The 19,080-nt window shown below is 34.7% G+C and overlaps 1 protein-coding gene across 2 annotated transcripts in view; it reads right to left on the reverse strand.

Annotated features, from left to right (window-relative positions):
• The window catches only part of LOC106065931 (polycystin family receptor for egg jelly-like), a 175,799-nt gene that overhangs the window by 59,233 nt on the left and 97,486 nt on the right, over positions 1-19,080 (reverse strand). For both annotated transcript variants that reach the window (XM_056017216.1, XM_056017217.1), the window contains exons 18-24: positions 15,953-16,053; positions 14,164-14,315; positions 8,706-8,781; positions 4,583-4,659; positions 3,064-3,189; positions 2,740-2,828; positions 655-763 (exon numbers count right to left, since the gene is read on the reverse strand). In XM_056017216.1, coding sequence (XP_055873191.1) covers positions 655-763; positions 2,740-2,828; positions 3,064-3,189; positions 4,583-4,659; positions 8,706-8,781; positions 14,164-14,315; positions 15,953-16,053 — 730 coding nt within the window. The remainder of the gene's footprint in view (positions 1-654; positions 764-2,739; positions 2,829-3,063; positions 3,190-4,582; positions 4,660-8,705; positions 8,782-14,163; positions 14,316-15,952; positions 16,054-19,080) is intronic.

A 19,080-nucleotide genomic window follows, 5' to 3' on the forward strand; every position in this document is an offset into this window, starting at 1 on the left:
CAGTTTGGTCAGGTTCACATTGAACCGGATCTTTACAACAATAAGTTCATTAAATTCATATGAATATGAATAATAATAACATTAATAAATCTCCATATCCTGTGGTGTCATGTCTTTAGTCGGTAGAACAATTCAATATTATCTACAATGCTTTCGATACCTACTTTTTGTATGGGTGAAGAAAGGCTTGTGGTTGTTTCTATTTTGCAGTTCAAAGCTTATGATATTCTTCCTGCCTTTTTACCTATTTTGAGTTTGTATTTCCACACAAACTCTCTTTGTAACTTTGTTCTTTTTTAGTTTCATATTAATTTTGAATTTCCAGTAAAGAATAGGGTTGCTTTGTTTTAGGTGGCATGGTATGTCTGAGGTAACAAGGCATGAGCAAGGTAGCAAGGTATGCATGAGCTTGCTGCTTATGAAAAAGGCAGCTCATGACAATGGTAGCAAAGTATGAAAGAAGCAGAGCATAGCGAATGTATATAATGGTTATTATAATTTTGAATGAAGAATTCATTCTTTTTGTTTTGGTGAATACGAAAATGTTTTTAATTAGTAGCATAATTTCATGATATAAGTTCTCTAAAAATCTAGTTGGATATTTCTATCATTATGTTTCATCTATTTTATAACTAAGAAGCCATCTATACAGACCTCTTTCAATTTAAGATCTTTTTTCTCTGATGGTAAGTCTTGAGTTTCAATGGAACTACCCAGATCAGACGCTTTAGAAACCAATGGACTAGTCGCCAGTGCTTGCAATCTGACATTTAGATAAGAAAGACATTAACAAATACTTTAAAAAAAGAAATTACTTCCTTTATACAACTAAAGCACTAATAAATATTTGATTAAAAAAACATTTTTTACCCAAACACATTTTCCAAAGACGATGCGCAGTGTTCATGAACCTTAGTTTATGAATCTCTTGAATGGAAACTGTCTACATGCGGAAATACCCGAAGACGTAGAGACCATTCACGATCTCAATATTTTCTCGTTCTCTTGCCAAATTTAAATGTATTCCTTTTTTTAACTTTGAAAAATTATATCGGTTAAGCCAGAGTTTTCTCAGTGTGGCCAACGAGCCAGCTATTTCTTTCCCATCTATGTACAGCAATTTTCTAGGAGAATCGTTAGAGTCGTTTTGGAAGATGCATGTCCAGGGTTTTGAGCCCACCCCACCAGAAATGATCAGTAGGCCTATTATATTGTAAATATAAACAAGGTTACAAAAGACAGTTTGTGTGGAAACACAAACTCAAAAGCGGCCACGAAGTGGTCCACCCAGGCAGGCTTCAATATTTTCAGAAAGAACATCCGAATGAAATTATATCAAAGACAAATGAGAGATAAGAATGGAGAAAGAAGGTTAACAGATCTTGTGTAGTGCCCCAACGGTCCAGCAGATCAAAGGATAGGTGAAAGTGAATGTTAAGTTAGATGTGAACCTGGCCTAACTAGTTCTCCTTTCAGACCTTGTGGTCTATAGGGCAGATGATGTAAAGTTCATCTGTTTTTGTGGCCTACGGTTAATGAGGGTATCATGTAGCCAGCACAACGACCAACCGCCTTTACTTTTCCCCAACTAATGTCAGATACCCATTAGAGCTGAGTGGACTCAGAGGCGCCCAAAGATTCCAAAGTTAAAAATCCCAGTCTTCACCAGGATTCGAACCCGGGACCACCGGTTCGGAAGCCAAGCGCTTTACCACTCAGCCACCGCCCTCCCCTGGTCTAACTGATGTCTTAGTATTGATCTAATTTTTTGAAAAGGCTCAATCTCTTATTCGAATCCTTAAAAAAAAAAAAAAAAAAAAAAAAAAATTACGCAATAAAAAAAATGTTCAGGAAAATAAAGCTTATAAGATTACTATTCTTTTTAAATTAGGTCTAACTAATTAGCTTTTTCTCTTTAAAAAAATACTTGCATAACTGATTTTAAAAATTAGATTTTTCGCTTTCAGAAAAAAAAAAAGTAGCCGTTGCATCAGAACTTTGAATGGTCTAAAATATTGTGATGTCCGATTTTCAATATCTTTTCTAGTTTACGAGATCTAAATGGGACGGACGGACAGACGGACAAACATTTCACACAAAACTAATAGCGTCTTTTCCTATTTCGGGGGCCGCTAAAAATAATGTGATTGGAGTAAGTCTCTCTTTATAGCTCCTCCTTCGTGGTCAAAGATAATCACTTTGTTTTCATTTCCTATGAACTCCATGATGACTAGAAAAGTCCAATCCTCACTTTAAAGAGCAGGCCACATACATGGCATGGGTAAGCTAACCGTAAGTTAGGTCTACAGTAGATAAGCCTGCTTCTCAACCTTTTATGGCTCTGCGTTCTTTCATGCTGGCCTCTCTCCTTGCCTCTCTCTCTAAAACTTGTATCAAGGAGGCACTCTTTTCTTTAAAAACAGAATTTGTAAGTGATGGTCTTCTTGTAAAGACAATCCGTGTCCGGGTTTTCCCACTCAACCATCCACATAAAGCGTCAAAGGTTCCATGAAATTATGAGTTTAATATAGGTAATGTAAAAATAGATTTAAATATATCATTCCAAAATACTTCATAAGTCTTGATAATCTTTATATACTTAATTTTAAAACCTAGACGGATACATCGTAGTCTCTAACTTACTGGTTATACAGATATTATTTTGTCACTTTACTTGTTATGTTTTTTTAAAATATTTCAACGAAAAGCAAATCTCTAAATCCTAGTGTGTAAACTTACTTAGCGATATGCTCTGCCGTCTCTATATTTTGTTCAGCGAAGTCAGTTAACATCTTTGTTAGTTTACCAATGACATTGACCCCATTATTCTGAAAGATTATACAAAGGAAATGAAGCAGAAAATTGGATACATTCCACTATCATTATTTATAAAGGTTATACATAATTATCAAAAATAAAAAAAACCCAACTTTATATATATACTTAATTATCGAAAAACAGTTATTTATTTTCAAACATAGAAAATGTTAAAATTAATCTCTTATTGCAGAATAGTACAATTATGTTGAATGAAATCATCTCAAGTATAAATTCTCTTATTACCAGACCATCTTCTTGCATCTCGTTTTCTTTATCAGATAAGCTCATTAAAATATAGGAAACTAATTCCAGAGTTTCAAAGTTTTTTATCCGAACATCTGTGATGATGTGTAAGAGCTTATTACGAGCCTGAAAAAGACACAGACACTGAGTAAATAATTGGCCAGTAGAAATAAACGAAGGTAAGAAATCTTCCTGTGAAATCTTCGAATGTCAATGCTGTCAGTGAAAGAATGGAAAGAATTAACAAAATGTCTCACATTTCTAATAACAATTGAAGTTAAAAACAATTTTAATGACTTCAATAAATTCAAAAATAGTTTACTATGGTAAAAACAATACACATACCAACAATCGATATAAAAATTCGATGGATATAGAGTTTTTCATACCAACCTCTAAAAATAGAATAATTTCGATGTGTAAGGCAGCGATTTTTAGCCGCCTCCGTGAGGCGAAAAGCTGCTATTATTTTTATTTAGTCTTTTTGTCTGTCCTATTGTAAGTCAATTGTGGATTGGTTTGATTCCTACCAAAGTTTCACCCTATCAGTAAATCTCATTAGTAAACATATGAACTTATAAAGGCATTATTAGTTGGGGTCACTGCCACTTTCAAGTTGGAAACTAACAATAGAGAACTAGGAAACGTTTTATTTTCATAAGCACTTCCCTTACACAGAAGTTAGTATGTTGGCTTGATAAAGTTAAATAGGCTTGAGCCCTCGAGTTCCAAACTTTTTAATTTTATTTTAATGCATTGACCCCGGACCCCAGTCTGATAAAAAGTATGTACATGATATTTCTCCCACACCTATTCTCGGATCAAGCTGAAACTTTGCACAATTATTCACTGACATAGACAAGACATGAATCAATAAAAATGTAACCAATTAAATAATGAATTACTGGTAATTCATTATTTTGTTTAACAGCAACAAGGGGAACGAATACTTCAGTATTGACATATATTGCTAAATTTGTTGGGTTTATTTCATTTAAATAACTGTTAATGCTATTTCTCCCTCGCGTATTCTCAGATCAAGTTGATACTTTGAACTATTATTTATTGTGAATTAATGAACAAAAAATACTAAATTAGTCACCTAATTATTGGTAAAAATTTCTTTTCTTAAATAAGGTAAATAACTTGCACATTACTGGTAGATATAGTATTAAGGAAGTAATTCTTCCCCTTTAGATAAGCTTCTCTGTATCTCTATTGTTTTTATATTTTGCTTGTTTAAGTATTTTCTAAATATTTGTTTTTGTTTTGTAATTGGTTTGAACTTCAAAGCTACAAAATTACAAAGAGAGTTTGTGTTTTCACACAAACTTGTAAGAGGATTACAATGACCCCATTTTTGTTTAGCTATGAATGTAACAAGTAAAACAAAGAATAATTTTGTAGTAAAAATACATTTATTTCTTTTATCCTATCAGCGAAATTGGCTCACAAAAATATAATATTATAATTGATAAAAATACTAATCTGTTAACGAAAAAAAAAATTAAACAAATACCTCAATCCTTGCATCATAAGGCACGTCAGTTACTAAATTAAGAATCGTTGCTATGTCTTTGACTGTTCTTAAATCCTCTTTAAAAAAATAAAACAATGTACCAACATTAATAATTCCAGCTCTACAAATATAAACAAAAACAGTTTAAGTGAATTATCATGGAGACTGTGTTCATTCTATATTAAGACAAGAACATCGATTGTTTTTCTCTTAAATATTAATGAAGGTTAGATCTAAAAAACAACAACCATTTTTTACCCCGCCCCTAAAGTTCTGACTTGAATAGAGGTATTGTCAATAAGAGTCTGCAGAAACGCGTTTGGACTTGTATTGAACTGACTTAGTAGATACATTAACGACGTGAAACAGCTGTCTACATGCGAGACTAAGACTCGTGGACAGGAAAATACAATAGGAACTGAACATTAAACATTAATTTATTTCTACATTTGTTCTGATAAAATATTCGAATCCTAAGGAAGGGTGGGTAGAAAAACGAGACTACATTATCAAAGTACTAAAACTATTAAGTATTAAGAAATAGAAAGTACTTTTTGTATAAGTTTGAATTTTTAAAAATTGCCAAAATGGCTTTTCACAGTGGTATACGCACGTATATTGTAGCCACTAGCAGATCCAGTACTTTTGAGTGGGTGCGGCGATTTTGTAAAAGCCCTATCCCTATTGCCATGTAAACCCTTACTCTAAGTATAAACACACACACACAAATATATATAAAAAAATTATAAATTTAGAGCCGTGATTCAAAATCTTTGACAGAAACAAATTACGCTGGTGCCCATCTTGACAAGGGTTCGCCTCAAGTTTTCTTGCATTATTTTATGCTCGAATGCATTCTCCTGGTGTCTACAGAGCTATTTCCTAACTAATTAATAGGTCAGGAAATGTATTCAGATGTTTAGTTTATGCAACATTTTTACAGTGCTTTAATTTTTTTTAATAATCAAATATGAAATTATAGCAATTGCAAATAAGACAGATTTTATCACTAGTCTGCAAAATGCGCCCCAAATGTTGAGCTGATGTAGATTCAATGGAGTTTAAGTGTAGCCCCGAAAAGAAAAAGATTGCTGTAAAGAAATAATGTTTTATAAAGAAATGCATCAACAATGTTACAAAGACAGTTTGTATGGAAACACAAACTGAAAATCGGCCCCCGAATTGGTCCCCCAAGGCAGGTAAAAAGGCAGGTTTCGATATTTTCAGAAATAACATCAGAATGAAATTCTATCAAAGACAAATGACAGAGAAGAATGAAGAAAGAAGGTTGAACGATCTTGTGTGGTGCCCCAGCGGGTTCAGCAGACCAAAGATTAGGCGAAAGTGAAAGTGCAATTGGACTTCAACCTGGCCTAACTGATGTCTTATAATGATTATCTAATTGATTTAATTGTTTTGTAAAGGGTCAATCTTTTATTAATCAAGAAAAAAACATTTCCGTAAAAAAATATATAAATAAAAAATTTCCTTATTTTTCTTCAGTGTTTTATATCTGCCCCTCAGCGCTGCAGTTCATGTGATAATTTGAAAAACTATTTAATTGTTGTTTTCAATTATGTCCAACTTATATGCACATTGCACATTAAATAGATTTTTTCTCTTTAAAAAAAGTAAACATTTTTTTGTGTAAATATAGTAGTTAGTATGACAGAACTTATTAAACTTAGCAATACAAATGTAAAAAAAAATGTTTTGATAAAAAACCTAAAATCATTTGCATAAACGTGTTACAAAATTTAGTAAACTATTAAGTCTTACTAAAGTCCCTCCTGTGTTTATTGCTGTTAATAGTGAATAGTTGAATTTTCTGAAAAAAAAAACCTGCTTGCATAAGTTATTTAAAAAAATGGAAGTTTTCGCTTTCAGAAAAGAAATAAGTAGACGTTGCATCAGAACTTTGAATGGTCTCAAATAGTGTGATGTCGGATTTTCACTAATCTTTCTAGTTTACGAGATCTAAACGGGACGGACAGACAGACTTTCCACACAAAATTAATAGCGTCTTTTCCTCTTTCGGGGGCCGTTAAAAATACTTTTTTTTTTATAACAAACAAAACATCCTTTATGCAACTTATAGGGTGATTGTTTTTCTCTTGAAAAATGAATAAATGTTAGATTTAAAAACAATGGAATATTTGTTTACTCCGCCCCCTTCCCCCGAGCATGAACCTGGTGAAGCGAATGTAAAGATCTAGCGCACTTTAGAATACTTCCATGATAAAACATTGAGATATTTACGTGTATAAGACGATGCGCACTAAACATTGATGTATCCAAATCTTAGGGTTAGAAAAGTATTGCATTCGGAAAGACCTGAAAACAATAGTCATTTCAAGAACGCGATAGTCCTTTGAAAGCGATGTTGGGTCTAAACCTACGTATTAAAACGCATTCACCTGATGTATATAATGATACATATAAAAAGGGCAGGATAAATATTAAAATATATAATTTATAAGAACCTTTTAAAATTAAACTTCGTTTTGGTACAGAATTATATCCAGGGCAATGGCCTCATTGTGGCGCTAGGGTGGAAACGGTCTTTAGAGGAGACAATGGGGAAACAAAAAAGAACCCCCTAGAGTGCCCAAGTAACGAGTCCGTTGCACTGGCGGGGTAGGAAGAGATCTCCAACAAACATGTCACTATCCACACACAAAGAAGAATATTGCAAAACTCTAATCAAACAAAATACAAAGTACAAAAACATAAAAAAAAATAAACAAATATAATAAAATGTAAAAATCGTATATTAAGTGTTGTTGTATCAATTACTATGGATCAGCCATGTCATTAAATTTGTAACAGACTAGACTAACAATAATAATATTGTGCTATTAGAAATATTTTTACCAATTGTTTTTACTTACGCTATTTCATGCTTTAAACTTTCTCACTACGCTATGATCCTATCACTTGTCTCACTACGCAATGATTCTATCACTTGTCTCACTACGCTATGATCCTATCACTTGTCTCACTACGCTATGATCCTATCACTTGTCTCACTACGCTATGATCCTATCACTTGTCTCACTACGCTATGATCCTATCACTTGTCTCACTGCGCTATGACCCTATCACTTGTCTCACTGCGCTATGATCCTATCACTTGTCTCACTACGCTATGATCCTATCACTTGTCTCACTACGCTATGATCCTATCACTTGTCTCACTACGCTATGATCCTATCACTTGTCTCACTACGCTATGATCCTATCACTTGTCTCACTACGCTATGATCCTATCACTTGTCTCACTGCGCTATGATCATATCACTTGTCTCAATGCGCTATGACCCTATCACTTGTCTCACTGCGCTATGATCCTATCACTTGTCTCACTGCGCTATGATCCTATCACTTGTCTCACTACGCTATGATCCTATCACTTGTCTCACTGCGTTATGATCCTATCACCTGTCTCACTACGCTATGATCCTATCACTTGTCTCACTACGCTATGATCCTATCACTTGTCTCACTACGCTATGATCCTATCACTTGTCTCACTACGCTATGATCCTATCACTTGTCTCACTGCGCTATGATCCTATCACTTGTCTCACTACGCTATGATCCTATCACTTGTCTGGACCAGTTGGATAGGGTAGCGGGGAGAACGAAGGATGACTTTACTGCTGTAGCCTAGGATGTGATTTCATAGATCGCTAATATTTAACGACTTTGAGTTTTGAGTTTATGGCACATCGGCACAATTTAGGCACGTAACTTGTTTCATCCGCCTTTGTTCTGGTTAATTGTTTGTACAAAATTATAAGGACCTTAAAACTGCTGTTTTAAAACATATTTCTAGCTTCAATGTAAACTCATCTAATGTTTTTTTTTTTTTTTCAACGTTAAGTCCTGATTGATAAACGAAATGTGGGGACTCTTTACATATTTTGTCACACAACTGAAATCTACTGGGATATTAAAACTATAGAAGTACTCTATTTTAGAACTCTAGTGCAAATACACTGTCATATGTGTATGTAAATATATTTCTTTTTATCACTTCTTAGAATTAAAAATCATTTTTGGTTTATGTTTGGAAATAAATAAAAATACAAACAATGAAAATGAAACGTAAAACTTTTACCTTGATTTTTTATCTCAAATTTGTCAAGATTTCTCACAAATTTCCTAAAATTTATTTCATCTGTAAGTGACTGAAACTAAACAAGAATCATATTTTAGGGAAATTAATGTCAGTGATTTTATGCAAGCAAAATTGAAAGCCACATAGACACAAAATTTATTACAAAAAAATTACAAACAACACCATGAAGATTAACTCTGCTAACAAAGAAATCGTTGCCATGGATGAAACAGATGTTGATGTCAAAGCAAGAACGCCTTTATAAAGTCAATCGAGGCACAAGTAGCGTAAGTATATCTTAATTAGTCGTATTTATCGTAATATTATCTTCATGTTAAGCGAGACCTCTTGTAGTAGGTTTCTTTTGGTCAGCATAAGACATTAACAGAACGATGGTTAAACGATCAAAATTATCTCATTTTCAAGAAGCTTTTGTATATTGATTTATTTGATAGATATTCAAATATGAATTTATGGGCCTTAACTACATTGCAAATACAACCGATTTGTTCCTTGAAAACATTAGTTACCGCACGGATTTAGATTAAGGTTTTGAGGATCGCCGCAGAAAAAAAAAAATATTTTAAAAAATCTATATATATATATATATATGTAGTTCTATATATAATTCTCTTCAAAGCTCAACCATGCCAGAAACCGCGAACAAATCATGGACTAGAGTTACCCACGTGATGTTTTTTGCGTCGAAAAAAAAGAGGGGGGTGGAGAACAAGTAATCTTCTCTGTATTCACCAGTCACTAAATAGCAGGGCCGGACTTAACCATTGCGGGGCCCGATGCGAAACGGATTGCGCAGGGCCCAGTTTGGGTAGGGATACGGATAATAAGTGAAAATTAAGAGTTTGTATTAGAAAATAAATTCGTCTCTGCATTTATTAATTTTTACTACCTACAGAATTACTTTACGAGCCTTGCATATCATAAAACTTCTATTTCATACATAGATTACGCTCAGTAGCATGAATTACCAAATGTTTCAATGAATCTTTGAGAATTGTTGACCTCAAGTAATTCTTCATTACTTTGAAGCGCGAGATTCCATAATGAAGGGTATTGTATAATGCTTTTTCTTTTATCGAGCGTAGGATTGGCTTTTTCCATATTGATTGACACGCCAAAATGACAATTTTTTCAATATTTTATGAGATTTTTATGAGTTTTCATAAGATTTTAATAATTTCCGGACATTTTCAGGACTTTTTCGCATTTTTTTGCAATTTCAGGAGATTTCCAGGAGCTCCTGGTAAATCAGGATGCCGCGGAAAATCTGTTATAAGTTATTAAATGTTTTAATGTAATAATTTACAGATTAGCGTGGGGCCTATAAAAGTGTGGGACCCACTGCGGTCGCATAGGTTGCAGTGGCCTAAGGCGCAGGTCGACTAGTAATGTTTTTTAAAATAAGATCAAGTGATACATTTTGTTCAATAGTCCTTTTTGTCACTTTGTTTTCTTACAGAGCTATTATTAAAAGCTCTAAACAAAAAAAAATGGAAGTGGGAGGAGAAATTAATTGGACCAATGAGATTCTACTCTAATTTTTTTAGATTTTTAGGATTCAAGCATAAATTGTGAGTTATAGTCCCAATTTTATTTATACAATAGAAACATATCCGATGAGTAAAGGCTGGAAAAATGCGACTAAGACAAAAATATTTTGGTTTACAACTCATCTCAATTGTTACTCTTATAACTAAAGCAATTCTTAAGTATTCAAAATTTTCCAAAGCAAAGACTTTCTTAAAATAATGATCATAAATTCGTGTGCAATTACATAAACTCTGTCGCCATATTTGACTAATCTGTTTTAAAACGTCATTTTTTTGTGTCTGGTATAAGTGAAAACGATTAATCTTCGCTTTATTATTATAATTTCTGCTCATGACTGCAGTTGGCATTAAAAAATAGGGAATGAGCCGAATCGATACAAGAATTTAATTTATAGCAAATTGTTAAGACATGATAAGGAATTAGGTATTTGTTTCGGAAATAAGGGGAAAGTTTTACTTAGTGACAAATGACGTTATAGATCTTTAAAAAGTAAGAACGCTCTAAGGGACGCTAGAATCAAGACGCTCTCTCATCTACAATAGGAATAAGAAGAATTCTATAGACGGCTAGAAATAGAGAACATCCGACAGTTCCCGCATTGAGTATTAAAAATGTTTGATGTTTCAACACTAGCGTCGATTCCTTTTATCGATTGTTGGCCTTTCGTCGGAGTTGCTGTTCCAGCATTGAGTTTGTTTATAGTTCACCCCTTTGAAACCGTAAACCATATCCTCTTTGAATGCCCCTTCCTAATCCATCTTAGGCAGACCCTACTTCCACTACAGCCCAACATAACTAACACTCTGTACGGCAGTGCTGAACAACTGAAGAAAACAGCACACTTTTTTTTCCTTGGCACAATCTGCAAAAGAGCTCACAGCTCAGCAGCAATAAAGCTGGCTAGAAGAAGAAGAAGAAGAATAGTTCAAGTACTCACCACCGCGGAAGCGCACAACAATATATAAATTATATTAGTGACAGATTTTTTTTAAACTTTGTAATTTCTTCACTAAAATACAAAAAAGAAAAAGTATTGGTTTGTCCGATGTGCGGAGGGCGATTGCATGTACCGCCCCTCCCACTGGTACAACCCTTTATTATTTTATATTTAGTAATGATAAAATTTGAGATTAGTGCGTGTTGCGAAATAATATACAAAAGGGTTCAAATATGTAGATTATACTATATAGATTTTTAACAGTTTGTTTCTCCATAAAAATTGGACCGCCCCCTACCACTCAGAGGACTATAGTGGGGGGGGGTGGTGCAATAGTTGCAATCGCCCCCCCCCAACCTCACCGTATCGGCCAAGACACCAGAAGGGGAGCGACATAATAATTTTTTTTATAGTAATTCAATTAATTTTGTTTACGAACTATGATTTCCTCATGAAAGTAGGACCGCTCCCACTTAAAGTGTTTAGATGGGAAGGGCAGTAGATGTATACGCCTCCCGCCCAACCAACCAGCCAACAGGGGAACGATATAACATAAAGATCGGTTAAAATATTAATAACAAATTATTAATCCTATAGATAGTTAATTGATTCTGTTATCATTGACTCCCCACCCCACCAAATCGGCCAACATACTAGGGGGTGAAATAATCTAAAAATAGGCTGAAATATAAATAATTAGTACATATTATTAACATAAGTAATAAATTTGTCTATAAATTGTGTGATTTCTTTACTAAAATTCGTCTGCCCCCTCCCCTGGATCCGCCAGTGTGGAGTCAAGACATGCAAGGTAACTAAAACAGTGTTGAATAGCTATTAACAGCTGCCATTTAAGAATCTTTCTCATCCCTTGGCCTAAACAACAGTGACCTTCTCCAAAGATCCAGAAATATAGAAGGAGAATAAAAAAGAAAGAGAAGACAGAACTGAATTCAATTTCAACGATTAAATAGTTTCAAAAGCAGGCACTGAAATGAAGTCTAAATGGCGTCCAAAAAGCAGGCACTGAAATGAAGTCTAAATGGCGTCCAAAATGCAGGCACTGAAATGAAGTCTAAATGGCGTCCAAAATGCAGGCACTGAAATGAAGTCTAAATGGCGTCCAAAAAGCAGGCACTGAAATGAAGTCTAAATGGCGTCCAAAATGCAGGCACTGAAATGAAGTCTAAATGGCGTCCAAAAAGCAGGCACTGAAATGAAGTCTAAATGGCGTCCAAAATGCAGGCAATGAAATGAAGTCTAAATGGCGTCCAAAAAGCAGGCACTGAAATGAAGTCTAAATGGCGTCCAAAAAGCAGGCACTGAAATGAAGTCTAAATGGCGTCCAAAAAGCAGGCACTGAAATGAAGTCTAAATGGCGTCCAAAAAGCAGGCACTGAAATAAAGTCTAAATGGCGTCCAAAAAGCAGGCACTGAAATGAAGTCTAAATGGCGTCCAAAATGCAGGCACTGAAATGAAGTCTAAATGGCGTCCAAAATGCAGGCACTGAAATGAAGTCTAAATGGCGTCCAAAATGCAGGCACTGAAATGAAGTCTAAATGGCGTGGTAAAACGAGAGGCGCACACCTTAACCTAGGAACAAAAGGAAGACATGGCCAAGGACAGGAAACTATGGAGATGTATTGTCTATATTGCTTAAAAAGTTTATAAACAAAGGTAGAATAAAAATAATTACTTACTGAGCTACTGTAGTTCTTGTTTTTTTTTTTTTAAATTACAATTCTATTTATTTATTATTAATGTTTGTGTGATCCGAGTCATTTGTAGCTCACTACTGGACATTGAATGAAATTGTGAAGGCGATCAGGATTGTGTGTGTGTGTGTTCGTGTTGCCAATTCAATCCAATTTTAATTTTTAATGTATGGATAAGGTTAATAATTATGATTTTATGAAATATAAGTGTACGCTTAATATATAGGAGGCGCGGTGGCTGAGGGGTAAAGCACTTGGCTTTCGAACTGGGGTCCCGGGTTCGAATTCGGGGAAAGACTAGGATTTTTACTTTCGGAATCTATATGGCGCCTCTGAGTTCACCTAGCTCTGATGGTTATCTGACGTAAAGGTCGTTGTGCTGACTACATGACACCCTCGTTAACTGTGGGCCATTGAAACATTATCTGCCCCAGATATCACTAGGTCCTTAAGGGAAATTTACTTGAATATATATTTATAAAAAAACATCTTGTAATTGAAAAGTACTTATGTTTGATAAAAATTCATTTTGAAAACAAGAGAAAAACAATTTTTTGGTGCCCAATGATTTTTTAATTTTTTTTTTACTTTAAACGATCAAAACAAGACTATAGCTTGAATATCCCTAATCCATTGGTGAATTCAATGACTGGCCGATAGCACAAACTCTATTGGTAATCTTGCTTAAATTGTTTTTTAGCTGGTCCTCATTAGTTAAAAAGTCACTGTTAGTATTCTCTTAACTATTCGTTCACTGTCATGTTAGATTAACAAAAGAACTAGAAAAGCTATTGAAAAACTAATTTCTCCTTTTGTCACATACACACAGACACACACACACACACACACACAAATGTAATATATGCCTGAATTCTCTATGTTAAGAACATAAAGATAAGAGAGTCAAAAACCATGTCTGTATAGTATGGCTTTAATACACTGAATGACTACACAACACACATTTCGGAAACACATTCTCACGGACGAGTTACAAGCACATGTAAACATAAGAACGATAACCGATACAGAATACAATTTTTATAACACTCAATATCGATAATACGTTTTTTAATTTGTTTAATCTGTACACCACACATGGTTGTCTCCAATTCTGTTTTTTTAAACCAGGATTCTAATTTCTTATAAATAAGATTATATTCTGATGAACGGAAACAAATATTGTTTGGAAATAATCTTATCTTAAAAAATCAAACGATTTCTCGATGTATTTACCTTGAATGAAATGGGCACTAGTGTTATAGATCTGGCAACATTCATAATTTCTACTTTAAGCTCTACTTGTCGTGTAAACGTGCCGTTCTCCATGGACGGACTCAATCTGACAGGCCCTATTGTAGAACTACTTCCGTAGGCAACAATAGTATCTGAAGAAACAAGCACTTCTTAAGTTGGAAAAAGAAGACAATAGTATCTGAAGAAACAAGCATGCCTCAAGTTGGAACAAGAAGACAATAGTATCTGAAGAAACAAGCACTTCTTAAGTTGGAACATGTAGACAATAGTATCTGAAGAAACAAGCACTTCTTAAGTTGGAACATGTAGACAATAGTATCTGAAGAAACAAGCACTTCTTAAGTTGGAACAAGAAGACAATAGTATCTGAAGAAACAAGCACTTCTTAAGTTGGAACATGTAGACAATAGTATCTGAAGAAACAAGCACTTCTTAAGTTGGAACAAGAAGACTATAGTATCTGAAGAAACAAGCACTTCTTAAGTTGGAACATGTAGACAATAGTATCTGAAGAAACAAGCACTTCTTAAGTTGGAACATGTAGACAATAGTATCTGAAGAAACAAGCACTTCTTAAGTTGGAACATGTAGACAATAGTATGTGAAGAAACAAGCACTTCTTAAGTTGGAACAAGTAGACAATAGTATCTGAAGAAACAAGCACTTCTTAAGTTGGAACATGTAGACAATAGTATCTGAAGAAACAAGCACTTCTTAAGTTGGAACAAGAAGACAATAGTATCTGAAGAAACAAGCACTTCTTAAGTTGGAACAAGTAGACAATAGTATCTGAAGAAACAAGCACTTCTTAAGTTGGAACAAGAAGACAATAGTATCTGAAGAAACAAGCACTTCTTAAGTTGGAACAAGAATACATTCGATGTTAATAAAAATGACTTAATCCTTTATTAGTTGCACGAAGAGATTAGAGACAGGGTTACTAAAGCGTTTGGATCCCATGATAACCTGCTTACTATTGTAAAAAAACAACGCAAACTCTGTGGCCATATTACAATGTCTTTGGGGAGTGCAAAGACCTTCCTTCAGGGAACCGTAACAGAAAGAAAAGAAGAGGAACACCGAAAAAGCGATGGGAAGGCTACGTAAAAAAAAAAGGAAGGCCTGCCATTTAAGAGAAAGGAAGAAACGAAGAAAGAAAGACGGTCGAAAATTCTTGTGTGTGTGTTTTGCCCCAACAGACTAATGGGTAGAGTGAGCTGAGTGAGGTGAGGTGTATAGTAAACAAGAAACAAAGCTTCTCCAATGACAGTGATTGAATGTAAACAAAGTGTATTTATTATAGAATACTGAACTGATAGTCTAATGTCTTCTTTGTTTATATATCATTAATAAACAGAAAATATTTTGACATCGATATTTATGTTAAAGTCTAGGACTATTCCCTTTTTGCTATTAGCCACAGTTGTTCAGACAATTGACTCAGTGCTGGATTTATTTCTAGGCAGCACAGGGGATCGACTTTCCTTGAGGCCTCCAAAAAAAAGTTTTAAAAAATCGCCTGATGAAAACAACATCGGCGTAGCCAGTGTGAAAATTGGATTTTAATGAGGTCACAAATCTCATATAGCTTAGGGGCTTATCAAGTTTAAATCCGGGCCAGTATTTGCAGTGCAGAAACTATGACGTCATTCATCATAACTGGCACAATCCTAAATGTGAAGTTTCTATATAAATTGTATTCATACTTTGGACAGTAAGAACAAACGTCACAGCTTTTACATTGGCAGAATACGAAAGCAGAACTTACACACGTGTTCTCCATTAGGTAGAGTAACCCTTTGATACAATCTATAAAATAGGTCCTGATGATACTCTTCATCTTCATAATCGGTACAGTTCACAATAAAACTGAAAACAAACAAAAAATGTGTTGCAAAAATATTTCTCATTATTAAAAGCTCATTTTTAGCGGCCCTTGAAAGCGAAATAGCCGCGATTAGTTTTGTGTGGTCTATCCGTCCGTCCGTCCCGTTTAGATCTTAGAAGCTAGAAAAGAAAAAAAAATCGGACATCATGAAGATTATTAATCATTAGATTATATAAAGTTCGGATGCATCGGCTACTTTTTTCTTTTAAGTGAATCATTTAATTTTTAAAATTATCTATGCAATCAGATTTAAAAAAACAACAAAATAACAAACTATTTTTAAATGAAAAACTTCAGAGAAAGTAAATTTTCTAAAAGGTCACAGACGTCTTCATTAAAAACTCTAGCTTCATTAATGGATTCGCGCATTGGTACAATCAATTAGCATCTAAGGTCACAGAGGAAAAAGTGTCAATAGCTCATTATAAAATATATTTTCTAATAATTAACTTACTCTTTGAATTCAATATTGATTCAAATTTTTGTTTTAAAAAATGAATTTTCATACGAACTTCAGTTTAGTTGTAAGTTTAAACAAATCATTCTGCCTACTTGTATAACACGCAGTTATCCTTACAGTTCACTTGATAGTCTAAATAATACTGAATATAGCTCAGATCGATCTTGATATATAATCAAATATATATATTAAATGTATTAATTAATTGAACAAAATTTGAATTATTAAGGCAATTGCTTATCTTCTGAAAGCTTAGGGGTGCAGCAGATTTATTTTTTATGTAAACAGTAGTATCACATTAAGCAGAGGCGACTCCAATCTGAAGGGGCCTTGGGCGAGTGTCATATGCGGGGCCCCATATATAAGACGCTAAAGGGCTTGTGCGCCTATAACGCTGTTGGCGAAAATGTTGATTCGTCTTGACTCCCTTATTCGATTGCTTTTATTTCTTGCGTCGTACTCTTTGTCTGACTGTTCTTTGTTCCGTCGTATTCTTTGTCTGACTTTGTTCTTTGTTCCGTCGTACTCTTTGTCTGACTGTTCTTTGTTCCGTCGTACTCTTTGTCTGACTTTGTTCTTTGTTCCGTCGTACTCTTTATCTGACTTTGTTATTTGTTCCGTCGTACTCTTTGTTTGACTTTGTTCTTTGTTCCGTCGTACTCTTTGTCTGACTTTGTTCTTTGTTCCGTCGTACTCTTTGTCTGACTTTGTTCTTTGTTCCGTCGTACTATTTGTCTGACTTTGTTCTTTGTTCCGTCGTACTCTTTGTCTGACTTTGTTCTTTGTTCCGTCGTACTCTTTGTCTGACTTTGTTGTTTGTTCCGTCGTACTCTTTGTCTGACTTTGTTCTTTGTTCCGTCGTACTCTTTGTCTGACTTTGTTCTTTGTTCCTCGAATTTCTATCTGATAAGTTCACAAAATGAAATAAAAGGACATCTGCTTTTGTGGCTTGGAGTCAAGGATGACAGAAAATATTTAGCAAGTTTGATTTGATCAATAACTTTCCCGTTTACCTCTGATGCCTTCAGGACCATAAGCTCGTTTTGAATCCTATGTCCGATATCATCTTCGTGAGCCTCGGCGTTCTCAATTAGTTAAAGATGGTTGTGTCGAGTTTGGCCAGCATCTCAAGTTATTCTCAACCACGCCGAAAATTGATCGTTGTTTGGCGCATATGGTTCAACTGTTCTTCAACGGAATGCTTGTTGTTATGTCTGAGCGTAATTTGTCCTAGCATCATGGTATCCATTGTGGTGCCATTGGAAAAGGGGCGAACTGGCTGTCAAAATCGGCCCGGGCATTTCTATACAATCCAGCCCACAAATTATATGCCACATGATGGGTATCTAATTATAAGTGCCCTCAAGAGCATTGTGTAAAGTTTTATAATGTATCGAAAGTAGTTAGATAAATGAATTATTTATTAAAGGATTTTGAAACTATGCAATAGGCTCTATTACTAAATAAATAAAGTAAGCATAACACAACACTAGGAATGGGGAATCTCTTTATGTGAACATATTTCTGCACTAACATGTACAAAAAAATCCTCCATCAACGAACATATTGTCTAATTTAGTTTCACTCCTCGCCATTTTCTCAGGCATATGGACTTCAATTTACAAATAGAACTCTTCATCTTCCATTATTTAAATGCCTCACAATGTCATTTTGCGCGGTGGCTGAGTGGTTAAACGCTTGGCTTCCGAGCCTGGGGTCGAATCTCGATGAAGATTGGGGAGTTGAATTTCGAGAATTTTAGGGCGCCCCTGAGTCCACCCAACTCTAACACCGAGTACCTGACTTTAGTTGGGAAAAGTAAAGGCGGTCGGTCGTTTTGCTGGCCACATGACACTGTGCTTGGTAATCGTTGGCCAAAGAAACACGTGACCTTAATCTGCCCTGTAGAAAGCAAGGTCTGAAAAGGGAACTTTACTCACAATGCCATATACTGACTGCTATCTCAATAACTTGGGAACCTCGTTTAATCGTCTGCTTCTTTGAGCTGACTACACATACAACAGAACATTCAGTCCACTTGTTTGAAGGCTGTTCAAATAATGTCAAGATTGTTTCATAGTTGAGCAAAGCCTCTGTGTTTCAACTTCAGTCTTTTTCGTCTTGGTATTATTGTTTATTACAGTGTTGAGCCTGTTCATTCATCAATGTGGTCATCATAAGGTTGGCGAATCTCTAGTGCTTGAAAGAAAACATTCATAATTTTTCTACATTTTTTTACACAGGATTCTAGCCATTGTTTTTTATCTGTCTTATTTTCTGCTTCTTCTTTTTCGATTCTTTAGCATTTTGATTCCAATCAACACCTTTCTACACTGTTATAGATAATATTTGTGATTTATAAAGGACTTCGTAACGAGGACACTCGAGATCATGCGACAACTCCACCAAAACCAATAAGATGATGAAGAATTTGTATGTGACTGTACATGTCATCAATATGACTTGGAGCGTTGTTGTCGGACCTTTAAAGATTCATCTGAATATATTCACACTAAAATCGATCTTTTTAAGAAATAAAGGCCTTACG

The sequence above is a fragment of the Biomphalaria glabrata genome, chromosome 18, assembly GCF_947242115.1.
Source record: "Biomphalaria glabrata chromosome 18, xgBioGlab47.1, whole genome shotgun sequence".
NCBI lineage: Eukaryota > Metazoa > Mollusca > Gastropoda > Planorbidae > Biomphalaria > Biomphalaria glabrata.